Here is a 19,774-nt window from a genome sequence, read left to right on the forward strand (position 1 = left end):
TTTGAATGCAGAGTTCCAAAGAATAGCAAGCAGAGAGAAGAAAGCCTTCCTCAGTGATCAGTGCAAAGAAATAGAGGAAAACAATAGAATGGGAAAGACTAGAGATAGCTTCAAGAAAATTAGAGATATCAAGGGAACATTTCGTGCAAAGATGGGCACAATAAAGGACAGAAATGGTAGAGACCTAACAGAAGCAGAAGATACTAAGAATAGGTGGCAAGAATACACAGAACTATTTTTAAAAGATCTTAATGACCCAGATAACCATGATGGTGTGATCACTAATCTAGAGCCAGACATCCTGGAGTGTGAAGTCAAGTGGGCCTTAGGAAGCATCACTAGGAACAAAGCTAGTGGAGGTGATGGAATTCCAGTTCAACTATTTCAAATCCTGAAAGATGATGCTGTGAAAGTGTTGCACTCAATATGCCAGCAAATATGAAAAACTCATCAGTGGCCAAAGGACTGGAAAATGTCAGTTTTCATTCCAATCCCAAAGAAAGGTAATGCCAAAGAATGCTCAAACTACTGCACAATTGCACTCATCTCACACGCTAGTAAAGTAATGCTCAAAATTCTCCAAGCCAGGCTTCAGCAATATGAGAACTATGAACTTCCAGATGTTCAAGCTGGTTTTAGAAAAGGCAGAGGAATTAGAAATCAAATTGCCCACATCCACTGGATCATCAAAAAAGGAAGAAAGTTCCAGGAAAACATCCATTTCTGCTTTATTGATGATGCCAAAGCCTTTGACTATGTGGATCATAATAAACTGTGGAAAATTCTGAAGGAGATGGGAATACCAGACCACCTGACCTGCCTCTTGAGAAACCTGTATGCAGGTCAGGAAGCAACAGTTAGAACTGGACATGGAACAACAGACTGGTTCCAAATAGGAAAAGGAGTACGTCAAGGTTGTATATTGTCACCCTGCTTATTTAACTTCTATGCAGAGTACATCATGAGAAACGCTGGGCTGGAGGAAGCAGAGGCTGGAATCAAGATTTCCAGGAAAAACATCAGTAACCTCAGATATGCAGATGACACCACCGTTATGACAGAAAGTGAAGAAGAACTAAAGAGCTTCTTGATGAAAGTGAAAAAGGAGAGTGAAAAAGTGGGCTTAAAGGTCAACATTCAGAAAACGAAGATCTTGGCATCTGGTCCCATCACTTCATGGGAAATAGATGGGGAAACAGTGGAAACAGTGTCAGACTTTATTTTTGGGGGTTCCAAAAATCACTGCAGATGGTGACTGCAGCCATGAAATTAAAAGATGCTTACTGTTTGGAAGGAGAGTTATGTCCAACATAGACAGCTTATTAAAAAGCAGAGACGTACTTTGTCAACAAATGTCCGTCTAGTCAAGGCTATGGTTTTTCCAGTGGTTGTGTATGGATGTGAGAATTGGACTATAAAGAAAGCCGAGCATGAAGAATTGAGGCTTTTGAACTGTGGTGTTGGAGAAGACTCCTAAGAGTCCCTCGGATTGTAAGGAGATCCAATCAGTCCATCCTAAAGGAGATCAGTACTGGGTGTTCATTGCAAGGACTGATGTTGAAGCTGAAACTCCAATACTTTGGCCACCTGATGCGAAGAGCTGACTCATTTGAAAAGACCCTGATGCTGGGAAAGATTGAGGGCAGGAAGAGAAGGGGACTACAAAGGATGGGATGGTTGGATGGCACCACTGACTCAATGTACATGGGTTTCAGTGGACTCCAGGAGTTGGTGATGGATGGGAATCCCTGGCGTGCTGTGGTTCATGGGGTTGCAAAGAGTCATACATGACTGAGCGACTGAACTGAACCAAACTCTGTGTATAAGTTAAATAAACAGGGTGACAATATACAGCCTTGATGTACTCCTTTCCCAATTTGGAGCCAGTCTGTTTTCCATGTCTGGTTCTAACTGTTGCTTCTTGAACTGCATATAGATTTCTCAGGAGGCAGGTAAGGTGGGCTGGTATTCCCGTCTCTTCAAGAATTTTTCACAGTTTGTTGTGATCTACACAGTCAAAGGCTTTGGTGTAATCAATAAAGCAGAAGGAGATGTTTTTCTGGTATTCTCTTGCTTTTTCAATGACCCAACAGATGTTGGCAATTTGATTTTTGGTTCCTCTGCCTTTTCTAAATCCAGCTTGCACATGCGGAAGTTCACAGTTCACGTCCTATTGAAGCCTGGCTGGGAGAACTTTGAGCAATACTTTGCTAGCAGGTGAAATGAGTGCAATTGTGCAGTATTTTGAACATTCTTTGACATTGCCTTTCTTTGGGATTGGAATGAATACTTGAAAACGGATTCCAAATAGCATATGATATAGTAAAATCTAATTATTTGCTTGAAAGAAGTAAACCAGAAATACAAAAGAAAAGGATTTAAACAGGCAGTTTTCCATAGAGAAAGTAGCTGTCTAATTGATCTACAAATATAGTCAGTCCTACAGGAAATGGAATAATTGCAAAGTAAGCTCATTAGCACACTCCTTTTCACAGAATAAATATATTTTTATTTGAGTACTAAAAGAGGGAAGATGCTGTGAACTATTTGTCTCATGAACTGCTCTCATGAAACATTATCAGCATTCCTTGGTCTGGATATTTGTCATCACAGTCAAATATGCTCTGTATTTTCAAAAGTGTCCTTATATCACTATACATCCCTCCATTTTAAATACCCTACTTCTTTATTTCAGTTAATCACATAGGTCCTTGGAATTAGCTTCTATTTTTAGCGGAAGCAATTTTACCTCCTATTCTCTTTTTTTAAATTAATTATTTATTTTTTTAAATTTTACTTTACAATACTGTATTGGTTTTGCCACACATTGACATGAATCCACCACGGGTGTACATGAGTTCCCAATCCTGAACCTCCCTCCCACCTCTCTCCCCATATCATCTCTCTGGGTCATCCCAGTGCACCAGCCCCAAGCATCCTGTATCCTGTATCGAACCTAGGCTGGTCCTATTCTCTTTTTAAATCAAACTTCCATTTTCATCATTTAATGGTCGACTTTGTCCTTTATATTACTGAGTTCAATATTCACTTATATCTTTGTCATCATCATTTAATAAATACTCAAGTGAACAAACTAATGCAGTGATCTTAGCTCCAGGCTAGTCTGGATTGGCTGTCATGTGAATTCAGGTAAATGTTTGTGATGGCCACTCTCTTTAACTTTCTCCTGCAGTATTTACTGGGTTCTTGGTGAAGTCTCTGAGTGCGAGGCCTCCACAATGATGTCCAAATTTGCCTTGGATGGTTGATGATAGAGATAGAAGCTCTACTCACAGAAAAGACAGCAGAGTGTTGTCAAACATTTGTCCTGCACTGAGTTATGAATAACCACATACTGTTCAGCCCAAGGTTGTACATTTTGAGGGGCACAGCAAAAGAAACATTTATGTCCCTCTTGTTACAACCACCTTTAATAATTGATTTCCCTGAGAGTCACTTGTCTGGACAGAAAAAATATTCTTCTCATTCTCCCTATCTAGGACACAGTGTTGTGAGCTGGATAGATTCAGTGTTTATTAATCATTTTCTATGACTCTCTACTGCCTTTCAAAGTTATAAGCCTTAAGATCTCAGCACCTCATCCCAACTCTGAGTTCAAGTTTTCTCCAGGGTCTAAGATTGAGGATACCCTTTTGATTAGGTCCCTAATCAAAACATTACCTTTGGTGGATCACAGTCCATGATATCTCTAGTAAAAAATAATTCCTGTCTTCAAGAAATGTTAACTTTGTTTGGTTTTTAATCTAAATTCTTGAGTTGTACATGGCTTGGATTCATGACAATTCTACCAAAACAACTAGCGATTTCAACTATTACTAGCTAATAGCTATCCATCCCTCATCTGAAAATGCTTCTTAATTATAAAAGTTATGTTTAGATCTTAGCACCTTTTAGGTTCCTCACATTATGTATAAAAATGAGGTTTTAAAACCCCATTGTAAGTCCTGAAACCATAAAACTCTTAGAAGAGAATGTAGGCAGAATACTCTTTGACATAACATGGTAATATTTTTTAGAACTCTGCTGTAAAACATGATGATGATGAAAGTTGCTCAGTCGTGTCCGACTCTTTGCGACCCCACGGACTATATAGTCCATGGAATGCTCTAAGCCAGGATACTGGAGTGGATAGCCTTTCCCTTCTCCAGGGGATCTTCCCAACCCAGGGATTGAACTCAGGTCTCCCACATTGCAAGTGGGTTCTTTACCAGCTGAGCCACAAGGGAAGCCCAAGAATACTGGAGTGGGTAGCCTATGCCTTCTCCAGCAGATCTTCCCGACCCAAGAATCGAACTGGGGACTCCTGTGGATTCTTTACCAACTGAGCTATGAGAGAAGCCTAAAGAAATAGATGTAAAAAATAAACAAATGCGACCTACTTAAATTCAAAAACAGTTACGTAGAAAATGAAACCATCTACCAAGCAAAAAGATAAGCTACAGAATAGGAGTACGTAGTTACAAAAACAACTGACAAGGAGTTAATATCCAAAATACATAACCAGTTCATACAACTCAATATCATATAAACGAAAAAGAAAAAAAAAGAGCAATGAAACATGAGCAGAACAACTGAACAATATTTTTTCAAAAGAAGACTCATGGCAGATCAACATTATTAATTTTTAGGGAAATGCAAATCAGAAGAGAAGAGCATTGAAATACATACGTTACCATATGTAAAATAGGTAGCCAGTGGGAGTTTGCTGGATGACTCAGGGAACTCAAAGCTGGTGCTCTGTGACAACCTAGAATGGTAAGAGGGGGAGGAAGGTGGGAGGGAGGGTATAAGAGGGAGGGGACATATGTATACCTATGGTCATTTCATGTTGTTGTATGACAAAAGCCATCACAATATTGTAAAGTAATTATCTTACAAATAAAAATAAAATAAAAAAAAAATCATTGGGATTGATGGGAAAGAAGTCCTGCGTAAAAAGAACAACAATCAAAAAATGAACAGAGAAACTAAAAAATAAAAACCACAGTGAGATTCTACCTTACATCTGTCAGATTGTCTATTATCAATACATAAGAACCAACAATGCTGGTGAAAACATGGAGAAAACAGAACCCTCTTACACTGTTAGTGGGAATGTAAATTGGTGTAACCACTATGGAGAACAGTATGGAGGTTCCTCAAAACTTTTAGAACTAACATATGATCCAGGAATTTCATTCCTGAGTATTTATCCAGGTAAAAGGTGCAGGTGTGCTCAGTTGTGTCCAACTCTTTGCAACCTCACAGACTGTAGCCCGCCAGGCTCCCCTATCCATGGGATTTTCCAGGCAAAAATAATTTTCCAGGCAAGAATAACTGCCATTTCCTTCTCTAGGGGAGATTCCTGATCCAGGGATCGAGCCCCCATCTCCTGTGTCTCCTGCGTTGGCAGGCAGACTATTTACCACTGAGCCACCAGGGAAGGCTCTTCTCCAAGTAAATGAAAATACTAATTAATATGCATCACTATGATCATGGGTGCATATTTATGATAGTCAAGAGAAAGACATAGCCTAAGTACTCATCAACAGAAGAATGGATAAAGGCAATGCGGGTAAAGGATATTATATAATGGATAAAGGATAAAGGATACATATGTGTGCATATATAAACCCAGACATGCAGTGCAATACTAATAGGTAAAAAAGAGTGAAACTTTAGCATTTGCAACAATATGGAAAGATCTTCAGAGTATTATGCTAAGTGAAAGAAATGACAGCAAAAGACAGATACTATATAATTTCACATACATGTGGAATATAAAAATATCACAAACAAAACAATTCACAAACAAAACAAAAATTTACGTATTGATAAAAGGAACAGAGTAGTGGTTACTTGAGGGAAAGTGTGATAGATGGAGGACAAAATGAATAAAGAAGGTGAATAATATTAACAGATGAAAACAAAAAAATTGTTGGTGCTGAGCATACCACTGTGTACAGAGAATTCAAAATCTAATGTAGCAATATTAAACAGTTATAATACTATAAGCTAATATCACCACAATAAAATGAAATATTGAAATACTATGGGGAGGGATGAGGAAGGGGGTTCAGGATGGGAACACGTGTATACCTGTGCCAGATTCACCCAATAAAATATTGTAAAGTAACTAACCTCCAATTAAAATAAATAAATTTATATAAAAAAAGAATAATAAAAAATAGTTGGATGGTATCACCAACTCGATGGGCATGAGTTTGAGCAAGCCCTGGGAGTTCCTAATGCACAGGGATGCCCAGCGTGCTGCAGTCCATGGGGTTGCAAAGAGTCAAACATGACTGAGAGACTGAACTGGATTGAAAAAAATGAGAATGTTCGTGTGGATGTGCAGAAAAGTGAACTCTTGCACACTATTGGTGCTAATGTAATTTATGGTACAGCCACTATGCAAAAAAAAAGTAGAAAAGTCACTTAAAAATGAAAAAAAATTGAAAGTGTTAGTCGTCTATTCCTGTCTGACTCTTTGTGACACCAAGGACTACAGTCTGCCAGGCTCCTCTGTCCATGGAATTCTCCAGGTAAGAACACTGGAGTAGGTTGCCATTCACTTCTCCAGGAGATCTTCCCAACCCAGGGATTGAACCTACCTCTCCTGCATTGCAGGCAGGTTCTTTTCCATATGAGTCACCAGGAAAGCCCTACAACTGGGATAGTATCTAACACTTCCACGCCTGCGCATATATCCAAAGAATTAAATTCATTCTCTTGAAGAGATATGTACAACCATATTCATTGCAACATTGCTCACTATATGCAAGACAAGAATACAACCAAAGTGTCCACTGGTCTGTGAGTGGATTTTTTAAAAAAATGTTTACTGTATGTATATTATAATGTCTTTGGCAGTAATAAAGAATGAAATCCTGCCTCTAGTGATAATATGGTTGAACTTTGAGGACATTATGCTGTGTGAAATAATTTAGTCAGTGAAAAACAAATACTGTGTTGCTTTACATATATGTGGAATTTAACAAGTCCAGCATTATAGAAATAAAGAATACAATGCTGGTTTCCAGAACCTGGGGAGTGGGGAAATTTGGGAGATGTTGGTCAAAGAGTCCAAAGTTCCAGTTATAAGATGAATAAATTTTGAAGATCTAAGAGTCAGCCTGGTGGCAGTAGTTAACTGCCATTCAAGTATATCCTTGAACTGTGCTAAGAGAGTAAATTTTAACTGTTCTCACCCAAGAAAAAATAATTTCCTGAGGCAATGAAGGTATTAATTAACTTTATTGAGTAATTGTTTGGGAATATATCAATATAACAGATCATTATACTGTATACCTTAAACTTGCACAATATGATAGTTGAACTACCTGTCAATAGAGCTGGAAAAATAAAATAAAATGTACAGTTTGTACAAGTGAAATAACCATATGCAAACCAAGTACAATCTGCCTGATTCTATTCGTACGTATCAAGGAAGTGCAAAATAGTCTTTCTTTGTTTTGAATGTAATTGTGAAAAATGTAATCTCCCCAAGCCTAAATATCATTATTTCTGAATGTGTCATAGGATAATAAATGGCACTGCTAACGAATGTGCAAGCTTCCCTGATAGCTCAGTTGGTCAAGAATCTGCCTGCAATGGAGGAGACCCCGGTTCAATTCCTGAGTTGGGTAGATCCCCTGGAGAAGGGATATGCTACCCACTCCAGTATTCTTGGGCTTCCCTTGTGGCTCAGCTGGTAAAGAATCCACCTGCAATGTGGGAGACCTGAGTTCGATCCCTGGGTTGGGAAGATCCCCTGGAGAAGGGAAAGGCTACCCATTCTAGTATTCTTGCCTGGAGAATCCCATGGACAGAGGAGCCTATAGCCTATGGGGTGGAAATAGTCAGACATGACTGAGCAAGCACACATGCAATTGATTATGGACTAATCAAGAAAGAAGCCTCAAGCCTAGACTCTGGAGAAAACGTGAACTGAGGGATGGGATTTGGTGCTGGGATCGTAAGGTTTATTCCTTTGGAGGACAGGTGAGATCATGAAGGAATGATAAACACTGATTTGTCTGGCTTGTTACTTTGTCTCATAGACAAAGAGATAAACAGGAAAATCTTCCTGTCTACTCCTATGGGTAATGAATCATTTAGAGGTGGTGATAACCAGGGGAATGTGCTAATGAGCAGATACAGGGAGCAGTAAATATATCCTCAGCTGCATCCTTCAGCCTGGGCAACCTTGGGCTAGCCAGGATATGGTTGTTGCTTTTGGAGTCATAACTTCTGCTGGCAAACCAATGCTTGACTCCGTCCCACTGTAACATCTAGAAACACACCTTCTTTCTCCATCGTCAACCATAGGAGGATTTTGACATCTATATTGAGACCTTCATCTCAGAGACTCCACCCAGGTGAGTTCAATAGTCCGGTAAATACTGCAAGAGAAAGTGAAAGGGAATACAAGGAAAGAAACTTTACCTGAGTTTACCTGAGAGGCAGTACAGACTAATCCAGAGCTAAGATCACTGGGATTGTTTTTGTGCTTAACAACTTAATATATTAATTTATGAAGCCAGAAGTAAAAGGGAACATTAAACTCTACAATGCAAGGGTCATTGCAACTCTTTGGGCTATAGCCCGCCAGACTCCTCAGTCCATGGAATTCTCCAGGCAAGAATACTGAATGAAGTGGGTTGCCATTTTCTTCTTCAGGGGATCTTCCTAACCCAGGGATATAACTCTTGTCTCCTGTGTCTCCTGAATTGGGAGACTATCTGAGACACTATCTGAGACACCTGGTAAGCACCAATAGTGAACATGGAAATTCAGTTAGAAGAGGAAATGGGAGGTGTAAACTATTCCAGTAAAAGTAGAACTTAAGTCCAAGGATGTTTGCAATTAATTGAAAGAGAAGATCAGGGTGTTGTGTAGGCATGTACAGTGATGTAAGTACAGTGTTTTTTTTTTTTTTTTTTTTAAGATCCTATCCAAGGAATGCAGGCAAACATTACCTTAAAATAGCTTTTGTGACACAAGCACTTCACAATATCTCGAGTTAATATTCAAATAAAAAAATGTTGTGAGAAAATGGGAATGTTAATGGATTAGTTTGCAATCATTTCTCTACCTGTAAGACTGAATATATTTGTAGAATACTTTGCTAGTTACATTCTCTATTTGACTGTTTTTCTACTTGCTTAAGTCCTTTGCTTTTATAGCAAATTCAAATTTTTTTCTATTTCTTTTTTTGTTTGTATCCTCAAAGGATTGGAATTTTTAATCGATTTTTTTCTTTACCATTTAGTTATTGTATGTGTGTGTGTGTGTGTGTGTGTGTGTGTGTGTGTGTGTGTGTGTGTGTATCAATTCAGTTTAGTCGCTCAGTTCTGTCTGACTCTTTGTGACCCTGTAGACTGCAGCCCTCAGGCTTCCCTGTCTATCACCAACTCCCGGAGCTTACTCAAACTCATGTCCATCGAGTTGGTGATGCCATTCCAACCATCTCATCCTCTGTCGTCCCCTTCTCCTCCTGCCTTCAATCTTTCCCTCCATCAGGGTCTTTTCCAATGGGTCAGTTCTTTGCATCAGGTGGCCAAAGTATTGGAGCTTCAGCTTCGGCATCAGTCCTTCCAAAGAATATTCAGGACTGATCTTCTTTAGGATGGACTGACTTGTTCTCTTTGCAGGTCAAGGGACTCTCAAGATTATTCTCCAACACCACAGTTCAAAAGCATCAATATGTATGTATATAAGTAGGTGCAAAATTGAACCCATGTCTCTTGAGTCTCCTACATTGGCAAGCAAATTCTTTACCACTGAGACATCTAGAAAACCCCTCTTTTGCATACTTGGTGTTATTAAATCACTCTTTGCATATACCCAACTACTTTTCATATCTACTGTTCCTCTCTGTTCCTTTCCTTCTTTGGTGATTAGATCTATTTCTAAAAGTTGAACCAAAATAACTATTTGTTAAGGCAATCATCTTTACATTAGATGAAAATCACCTTTGTCTTCCACATGTGTATTTGAATCCTTTTGTCTCTGTGTAATGGAGCTTCCCAGGTGGCTCAGCCAGTAAAAAATCTGCCTGCAATGCAGGAGACCTGGGTTTGTTTCCTGGGTGGAGAAGATCCTCTGGAGAGGGGAACAGCAACCCACTCCTGGAGAATTCCATGAACAGAGGAACATGGTGAGTTACAGTCCGTGGGGTCTCAAAGAGTTGGCTTTGAGAGAGACTAAGCGGCTGAGAGACTAAGCACGCGTGCACACACACACACACACAGGTCTTTGTGTAAGAGGGAATGATAATTTATTTAGATACTACTTCCTATCAATATTTTAAAGATTTTCTCTCATTTAATTTTATTCCCAAGATTTTGGTAATCTACAAGTGAATTAGTGGCTTTTGCAGGCCAAAATCTTGGCTTTCTTGCCCACCAAAGCTGAATAAAATATACAGAGACAGAATTTAGAGGAAATAGAAACATGGCTTTAATTCTCAGCTGGCAGAGGGGAGAACACAGCAGGCTAATGCCTCAAGAACTGTGCCTCTCTCCATGAGGAGTCTAGGTGATGTAGGAAATAGAATGGCCCCAGGTTAGATGTTTACAACCAGCCTCCTGTTTACATGTCCTGAGACAAGAGATAGGTGACCTCCAATTGAGGAATTTACAATCAGCCTCCTGTATGCCTTCCAAAATGGAAGTAACAACAGAAACAGCGTAAATGAGCAGTCTTTATCTCCTGTAAACATCTCAGGGAAATAATCATGGCAAGGACAAAGGAAGGCAAAACTCTGAGTAAAGGATTAAGGGATTTCTGTTCCTCCCTCTTTTGGGGACAAGGGAGACACTACACATGCTCAGAAGGGCTCCTTGTGGGTCAAAACTCAAGGGATAATGCCAGACCATAATGAGTCTTGCTCCTCCCAGAAGCCTTAACTTCGAAATCTATCTTGGCTGCGGGCTGTGTGAGCCAGCACCCCAGGGGAGGGACCCAGGGTAGGTCAGGTGTGGAAAAAGAAAGCAGGCAATATGCCTGAAGGAAAATGAAGACCCAGAAGAACTGGCCTATATAGGTAACTAACCCTCTCACCAGGGGGGAATGCCCACACTCTTTCTCTCTGGGTGTGCATCTCTGCCTTGCTTCTACCTCAACTAAACAAACCATTACTCTATGTGCTTTCCCACTTGTTCTGTGTCCCTAGTAATAAACTTTGTACCTGCATTTGTGGTTTCTGCCTCTGTGATAAACACACTTTTCAGTGGGAGCAAAAATCCAGAGGAAAGCGGCTTCTAGCCTATAGCCCTTGCTGGTTTGTTGGTGAGAAATGAAAATGTCTCCTGCCACATCAATAAACAAGACATGTCACAGCCATCAGTGATTTCTGGCCTCCAAATGTGAATGTGAGCTCCCCAAGCTATGATCCAGCAGATGTTGCCACCTGCAAGTTGATTGCTGAGGAGCTGGGGGAATGCAAGAAGCAAGGGGAACACGGAAACAGGGTTGGCCCCAGATAGCTGAGATGCATATGAAAGGAATGAATTCAGTGAGCCCAGAGGCTTGCAGTTTCCCATACATAGAATGGTAAATTCCTTGACTTGATACCTGATCTTTGATGTTCAGACTGCCTGCTCCCTTTTTTGCAAACTTGTATATAGCCTGATATCCCCTCCTGCCTCCTTGGAGCAGTTTTCTCAGAGCTACTGAGATTCTGCCTTCCTGGCTCTGAGTCCTTAACATTCCCACCAAATGAAATAACTCTCTACTTTCAGGCTGTGATTATATTTTTTAGTGGACAGTAGCTAGGATTCCTGGTTCTCAACCAGGCTACCCAGGTTCAATTCCTGGTGCAGGGAATCTAGATCTTGCTTCATGCCACCGCTCACTGCTCCCTCACTGAGATCATAGAGGCTTATGTAAAATGAAGTCTCACAGTCAGGGGTTGGTGATGAGGAACAAATGTGCAAGGGTCTTGTCTTCTTCCTCTTGTATTGTTTCAGAAACAGTCACAGGCTGGCATCAATAATCTTGTAACTAAAAGGGGGAGAGTGCTGTAAAGGTAAGCACTAGGTAAAGGATGTATTTAGCATAGAGTCAAAGGATAATCAGGGTTAGAGTTAGGGTTAGACAGGGAAGCCTGCGGTGCTGCTGTCCATGTGTTGGCATGAGTATGATATGACTTAGCGAGTGAACGACAACAATAGCGAAAAAGGATAATAGGTGCAAAATGAAGCTCCTGCAGACTTTGGGGGCAGAAAAGCAAACTCAGTTAAAGACTACAGATTAGGAACAGTTGAAGTGAAAACTAGGAGTGTTCAGGCCTGCTCAGTGTTATCTGTGTCTTCTTCATTCTCAGGAAAGGGACAGGAAAAACTCGCTCCTCTTTTTTCCCATTTCACTGCAACATGACCCACACTGATATTAAATTATAACTAAAATATATATGTGTATATATATACACACATATATGTATAAATATATAGAGGTTGGTTTTGGATGTCTATCAGTTTTGTTTCATATAGTCTTTTTAAATTGAATTTCATAAGTGCTGAAAGTATATAATGTTGATACGGGGACTCTGTGTCTTGAAGTTTCAGCAATAGCAGGAAGGCCATCTCATTTTTCTACATGTTCTGACGCCATCTCTCCTCTCTCACCCACCTGCTCATGTCCCTCATTAGAGTGGCTTCCTTTTCTGGACTGGACCATCTTACACAAGCACTTTCCAGGCCCTTGCCCTGGCTCTTCCCTTGCCAGGCACACACTTTCCCAGTTATGCTCACATCACTGGCTCTCTCCTCCTTGAAATCTGTTCAAATAGCACCTTGTTTCGAGTGCTGAAAATGTATTTAAAAATAGCATCTTTCCTTGACTCTCTCTTACATCTGCTTTATCTTCATAGCATCAATAACCATTGGACACACTTCATATTGTTTTTTATTTGCTTCTCTTCTCCATAACTGGATTTTGGAATTTTTGTTTTTCAGAACGGTGCATTTATTGCATGTACAGTGCCTGGTATTTGTCTCAATTCAAGACAAATTCCTCAAGTATGTGAAAGAATTTCTCATTAAAAACTTGAATACATGACGTCTTGAGGAAAAACTTGCTAATTAGAGATGGCACAGGGAAATCCCTAAAAAGATTCAAATCTGTGAATAAAATACTGAAATTAACTTCTTCATGGCAAAAGATATATGGTCCCATTTAAAAAATGTGAATAATGCCAGTTTGTATGAAAACAGTCATGGTATTTACAGCTTTCCTGGTAATCATACCCACCGTGTGACAGTAAGGAACCAAACAAGAAGTTCAGAATTTCTTCTTATGGGATTTTCAGAGTCACCTGAACTGCAGCCCCTCATATTTGGGCTTTTTCTCTCCATGTACCTGATCACTATGTTTGGAAACCTGCTCATCATCCTGGCCGTCAGCTCAGATCCCCACCTGCACACCCCCATGTACTTCTTCCTCTCCAACCTGTCCTTTGTAGACATCTGTTTCACCTCCACCACCATCCCAAAGATGCTAAAGAACATTTGGGCACAGAGTAAAGTTATAACCTATGAAGGCTGCATTATCCAGATGCAGTTTTTTGCACTCTTTATAGGATTGGACGTCTTCCTCCTGACTGTGATGGCCTATGACCGCTTTGTGGCCATCTGCCACCCCCTGCACTACACAGTCATCATGAACCCCCGGATCTGTGGACTGATGGTGCTGGTGTCCTGGATCATCAGTGTCCTGAATTCCTTGTTAGAAAGCTTAATGATGTTGAGACTGTCCTTCTGTACAGTCTTAGAAATTCCCCATTTTTTCTGTGAACTCAATCAGATGATCCAACTTGCCTGTTCTGACACCTTTCTCAATAATTTGGAGATGTATTTTAAAGCTGTGTTCCTGGCTGGTGGTTCCCTTATATGTATCGTTTACTCTTACTCTAAGATAGTTTCCTCCATACATAGAATCTCATCTGCTCAGGGGAAGTTTAAAGCATTTTCCAGCTGTGCATCACACCTTTTAGTTGTCTTGATATTTTATTGTACAGGCTTAGGTGTTTACCTTAGCTTGGCTGGTACTCGCAGCTCACACTCAAGTGCAACAGCCTCGGTGATGTACACTGTGGTCACACCCATGCTGAACCCCTTCATCTACAGTCTGAGGAATAAAGACTTAAAGAAGGGTCTGAAAAAACTCTTTGGAAAGGTAATTTTAAAAGGTCCTATTGTCATAGATCTTAAGAAGTACTTGTAGTAGCAGAGCTCAGACATTAAGCCCAGTGTTGCCATTGTTTGGTCAGATTGTGGAAATAGAAGATGCCTCCTCTATTTTTCTTGAAAATTTTATTTTGATTTCAACTTTATACAATTTATGTAACTCACTTTTATGCTTTGTGATGTCTGATATCCTATATTTCTCCCTGTTAAGTTTCCTATTCTCCCATATTTCCAGTTTTGGATATAAAACATTGGAAATTCCCATTTATATCAAGGGACTACATGATCTCTTAAGAATAATTTCTCCTCAGATGAAATAGTAAGGCTAGAGTGAGCATTGTTTTGTTTTGCTTGACTAAGAGAAGAATTATGAGTTATTCAACCCCTACCGGGGAAGATCCCTACTTTTGGCATCCACTATTAATAAGTTTATAAAAGAGGAAAACTGAGAATGTAGTTTTAATGTTTCTCAACATCATTCTGTGCATATCCCTTTCTTAGTTACTCTTCTTGATAATATAAATTTTAAATTACTGGTTGTTATCACTGGTCATAGGATATTTTGCTACTCATTAGGATCTTGCCTTGATATAAGCTGGTGTCCACTGTGTCTTCCATCATTACTGGCAAATACTGATAATATATTACATGTTTCCAAGTGAAATCTATACTGAAAGACAAATTTGAAAAAATAGACTGATATAATATGACCTTAGACTTCACTTTACGTAAGACAAACCAAAATATGAAATCATGCATTTATTACTATGCAAAATCTATATTTTTCAGGTGATTCATAGATTCATTAAAATATGGACTATGAGTATCTGTTTGAAAGGTACATTCTTTAAGTTGAAGGACTGGTGGGATATATATATATTTTTAAATTATTTTTTATTCCTGATTAGAAATCTCTAGTGCTTTCAGTAATTATTATTCTTTCCATTTCTCTTAATAACCTAGCTCCATCTATTCATAATTCTGTCAGACCTCTATGGGGGCAGAGAATGAACAGTATCAATAATGTCCATTAAGTATTATCCTCATTATTAAAGGATGACACATAGAAAACTCAGATTCTCTTCAGGTATGTGATTGTGCAAATATCCATGTCCTTCCAACCTCTCCATGGGGCATCAAAGGGACCTCACTGGAGTCCCTTTTTCATAGAGCTATATGAAACAAACTTGAACAACTGAGTGATTATGAATGTTATCTTCAACTATCAGAACAAGGTCCTGAATACATAGAATCAGTTTATTATTAATGCTCTCAGTTTCATCCAGTTTGATTATTTCATTAGTTAGTTATTGCTGCATACAAACTTGCCTAAAAGTAAAATTGTTTAATATAGTATCTCTCTTTTCAAATGAGATGGAACAGTGTGAAGTTGTTCTGATCTCTGCAGGGCTTCTCATGAGTCTGTAGTTGGCCATGAATCTCTACCTTGTATTTCAAAGGCTCGTCCACGATGTTGTGTGTGGTTGTACTGCTCTTCTGACTTGAAGAATTTGTCACTGAACGACTCATATGTGGAGGTTAAGCTTCTAATCTGCAAGGGGAAATAAATTTATTAAGTGTGAATTACCTTAATTTTACTATCTTTATACACACATATGAGACCTTAATTTCTGCCTGTTAGAAAAGATATCTCCCATCCCAGTCAGCTGTGACTCAGCTATATTTGCTCCAGATTCTACCTTGGCATGGACATTACATTTTTAAAATTCTAATAAATTTGTTAAAGCAAATATACAAGCAGTAAACTGTACTCATTTAAAGTGTACCAGTTGAAGAATTTAGAAAGTCATTTAACAGTTTAGAGTATGTACTGCCTGCTTCCATTTTTATACAACTTGAGAAGGTATATGATAATTTTACTGTTTTGTTATGTATTTTTTAGAAATGTAATTCCCCAGCCCCCCTTTCCTTACTTCCAAAGGTAATATGAAAAAAATTCAGCATAATTTGTGAAGAAGGATGCTGTGAGAAAATCTGAAACTATAAAAGTGCTTGTGTAGTCAAAAGAACACATTCAAAATTATGAAGTATGTACATGTGTATGTTATTTATGTACTTATTCTCTCAAGCACGCTTGTTAGGAATAATTAATTAGTTTAGAAATATCACTAGAGGGTTAAAGATAGAGAGGGGATTTTAAGGGAGTTTTGGAAATATTGTAAGATAATGACCACTCAAGAAAAGATTTTAATAACCAAGCAACAATATCCATATGTAGTTAAAGAATAAGACAACGGGTTTAGGATCTACATATTGTTACAGAAAGTCAAGAAGATAATGGTCCTTTAAGAGGAGCATTTCTGCATAAGCCAAGACAGGAGTATAGGTGGAAAGGGAAAGAAATAAGGTGAAAGGAGACATTATAATGAAACTTGAAATTAATAACCATATTTTAGTATATGTCATCACTCTTTTGTTAATATATTATTTCAATGGCACCTGGACAGTACTGGTTAGACCATATAGGGTCAAGTGAGGCAGGACATAGATGGGGTTTAGGTTAAATATTTAGAGCTGGCCTCCTGTTTGCATTTCCTGAGATAAGAGATAGGTGGGCTCCAGTTTAAGGCATTTACAATCAGCCTCTTGTTTGACCTCTGAAATGGAAGTAACAACAGAAACAAGGTAAATAGGGTAAATAGCCAGTCTTCACCTCTTGTAAACACCTTAATGTATAGACATGGCAAGGACAAAGCAAAGGATTAAGGGATCTCCACTCTCCCCTCCCCCTCTCCTCACCCCTGCTTTTAGGAGAAGGGAGACCCTGCACATGCTCAGAAAGTTTATTTGGGGGTCAAAACTCAGGGGATAACACCAGGCCATTAAGAGTCTTACTCCTCCCAGAAGCCTTCACTTTGAGATCCATCTTGGCTGAGGGATGTAGGTACACCCAAGGGAGAGTCCCAGGGTAGGTCAGGTATGGAAAAAGAAGCCAAATAATTGGCTGAAGGTAAACGATGACCAGAAAGAACTGACCCATATAAATCACTTAACCGCCACTTTACTGTGCCCCTCCTCACTGGGGGGACTCCCACCCCCTTTTTCTCCAGCTGTGCATCTCTGCCTTGCTTCTGTCTTAATTATAAAAGCATTTTTCTATGTGCTCCTCCACTTGTTGTTGAGCTATGTCTCTAATTATAAACTTGTCCCTGTATTTACAGGTGAAGTACTAGAAGTCAGAACCCATTTATTGAGCTGAATACAAGATGTCTAGGAAATCTGGGATCCATGTGAACACCCAGGAAGAAGGTCTTGCCTTCCTAGATTACTTTCTAGGGGCACCTTCATTCCTTGTCTCATGGTCCTTCCTCATCTTCAAAGCCAGCCGTGGAGCATCCTCAAATCTGACTCCAGTCTTTTTTTCCTGTTTCCTCCACATTCAGAAGTCCATTGTAATGACTTTATACAAACCCAGGTAATTCATGGGGCTTCCCAAGTGGCTCAGTGGTAAAGAATCAACCTGCCAATGCAGGAGTTGCAGGTTCAATCTCCATGTCGGGAAGATCCCCTGGTGGAGGAAATGGCAATCCGCTCCAGTATTCTTGCCTGGAAAATCCCATGGACAGAGGAGCTCAGTGGGCTACCATCCATTGGGTGGCAAAGTCAGACATGATGGAGCACACACACCTTTCTGTTGGTCAGCAATTTGGCATGTAACTCCCTTCAGGGTCTCTGTTCAGTCAAAGGCCTATTACAGCTTCTGAAACCTGAACAAGACTACTTCTATTAACTTCTGCAACAATTTGCCTTTATGTATGTATATTAAAAGTTCTTAGGATTAAGATGTAGACATATTTTTGAGACATTTATTCTGCCTTTTATTACAAAATATTTTCTTGATGTATGTGATTTGATACAATTCAAGAGCAAACTCTGGGAGATAGTGAAGGACAGGGAATCCTGGCATGCTGCAGCTCATGGGGAGGCAAAGAGTTGGACATGACTTAGGGACCGAATAAACAACAAGAATCTTTATATGAAGAATCAAAAACAGATTTTATTACAACCTCTGCAGGGAGTAAAACCTTTTGCTTTCAAAATTACATATAAAAGTGGATTTTCTCTTGGTACAGAACACCTAAGCTTACCTATGACTTAATCACAGTTATAGCCTTGTTACTCAAAGTGTGACCCACAGACCAGGACCTGCAGCATCACAGCTCCTGGTAGCTGTTAGAAATGCCGGGCCCTTGGGCCCACTGAACAGTTAGCTGGAATTTATAGTTGAATTAGAATCCTCAGTGACTTGTATGCACAATATACTTGGAGCTGTGTATGTGTGTTCAGTCGCTCAGTCGTGTTCGACTCTTTGAGACTTCATGGACTGTAGCCCTCCAGACTCCTCTGTCCAGATTTCCCAGGCAAGAATTCTAGAGTGGGTTACCATTTCCTTCTCCAAGGGATCTTCCTGATTTGGATCGAATCCGCATCCCCTGCATTGATAGACAGATTCTTAATCATTGAGCTGCCTGGGAAGCTAGAAACTTGGAGCAGTGCTGGTTTAAAGTGTGTTTATCACCTTCTAGCTGTTAACAGTTTTGCAGGACAATTACCTGTGTTGAGTCCTGTCCTGGGTATTGTGGGTGTTTAGCAGCATCTTCTTTGACATTGCCACATATCTCCAGGATCAAAACCCAGTTCTCTGACTCAGAACCATGAACCAGAGTTTGAGAACTGGAAACATCCTGATAAAATTCCAGTCAAGATTCCATCCCAAAACAGGTTTGTAATTTTTAGCAGAATGTGAAATTCCTCTGAACCTCATTCCTGAAATGGAGGATGGAGTTATAGTAGTACTACCTCACAGAAGAAGCTTCTCTAAAAATTAAATCTGATAATTTCTGTAATCCTTTGAGGTAGGTTATGGTGTTTGGCAGTATCTAAATATATCTCACAACTTATAAACCTTTTTAAATCAAGGGCTAATTGATAGCTCTTAACTTCAGATGTAATATGGAATTCCTAAAGGTTTTAGCAGAAGTGTCAGGAAGCCATGGAGTGCACTGCCCAATGTTTTACCTTAAAGGAACACACTTCTCCCTCTCAGAAAGGGAGAAAAAGCTTTTCTAAGGATTTCATGAGCTATCCCCACCATAGATCAATGCTTTGTTGAACCAAGTGACCTAGTCAAGAGAGTTACCTGAGTCTCATAGGCTGGAGAAAACTTACACTCAGGATTGGGATAAAGTGCTGGGAGATTAGGCAGCTGGGGGGCAAAAGAGTTAATAGAGAAATAATACAAATTTAGTTCTTCTGGCTTTATTACCTGGTCTCCTGAGAACAGAGAATCAATAGGAAAAACATCCTTTCTGTCCAGACCAACTCCATCAGGAATTTCATGTGCTTACAGGTCATTGTATTAATAACAAGAGGGGAATATACGTAATGAGAACTGTGAATATCTCCTCTGCTGTATCCCTGAACTTGTACAACCTGGGCATAGATGAGACAAGTTGTTGCTTTTAGAGTCCTAAGTCTGGTGAAGGACCAATGTATGGCCCTTTCCTGCTGACTTGTCTGGGGACAGAGCTTCAGTCTCCATCACCAACCATCCAGGAAGG

General features: G+C 39.6%; 1 protein-coding gene across 1 annotated transcript; it reads left to right on the top strand.

The window, feature by feature from the left end:
• Positions 1-13,266: 13,266 nt before the first annotated feature.
• On the top strand, positions 13,267-14,229 carry LOC128051286 (olfactory receptor 7A17-like). Its single transcript, XM_052643812.1, has one exon. The coding sequence runs from the start codon at positions 13,303-13,305 to the stop codon at positions 14,227-14,229; it is 927 nt and encodes a 308-aa protein (XP_052499772.1). The 5' UTR covers positions 13,267-13,302.
• The last annotated feature ends 5,545 nt before the right edge of the window (positions 14,230-19,774 follow it).

The sequence above is a fragment of the Budorcas taxicolor genome, chromosome 7 (genome assembly GCF_023091745.1).
Source record: "Budorcas taxicolor isolate Tak-1 chromosome 7, Takin1.1, whole genome shotgun sequence".
NCBI lineage: Eukaryota > Metazoa > Chordata > Mammalia > Artiodactyla > Bovidae > Budorcas > Budorcas taxicolor.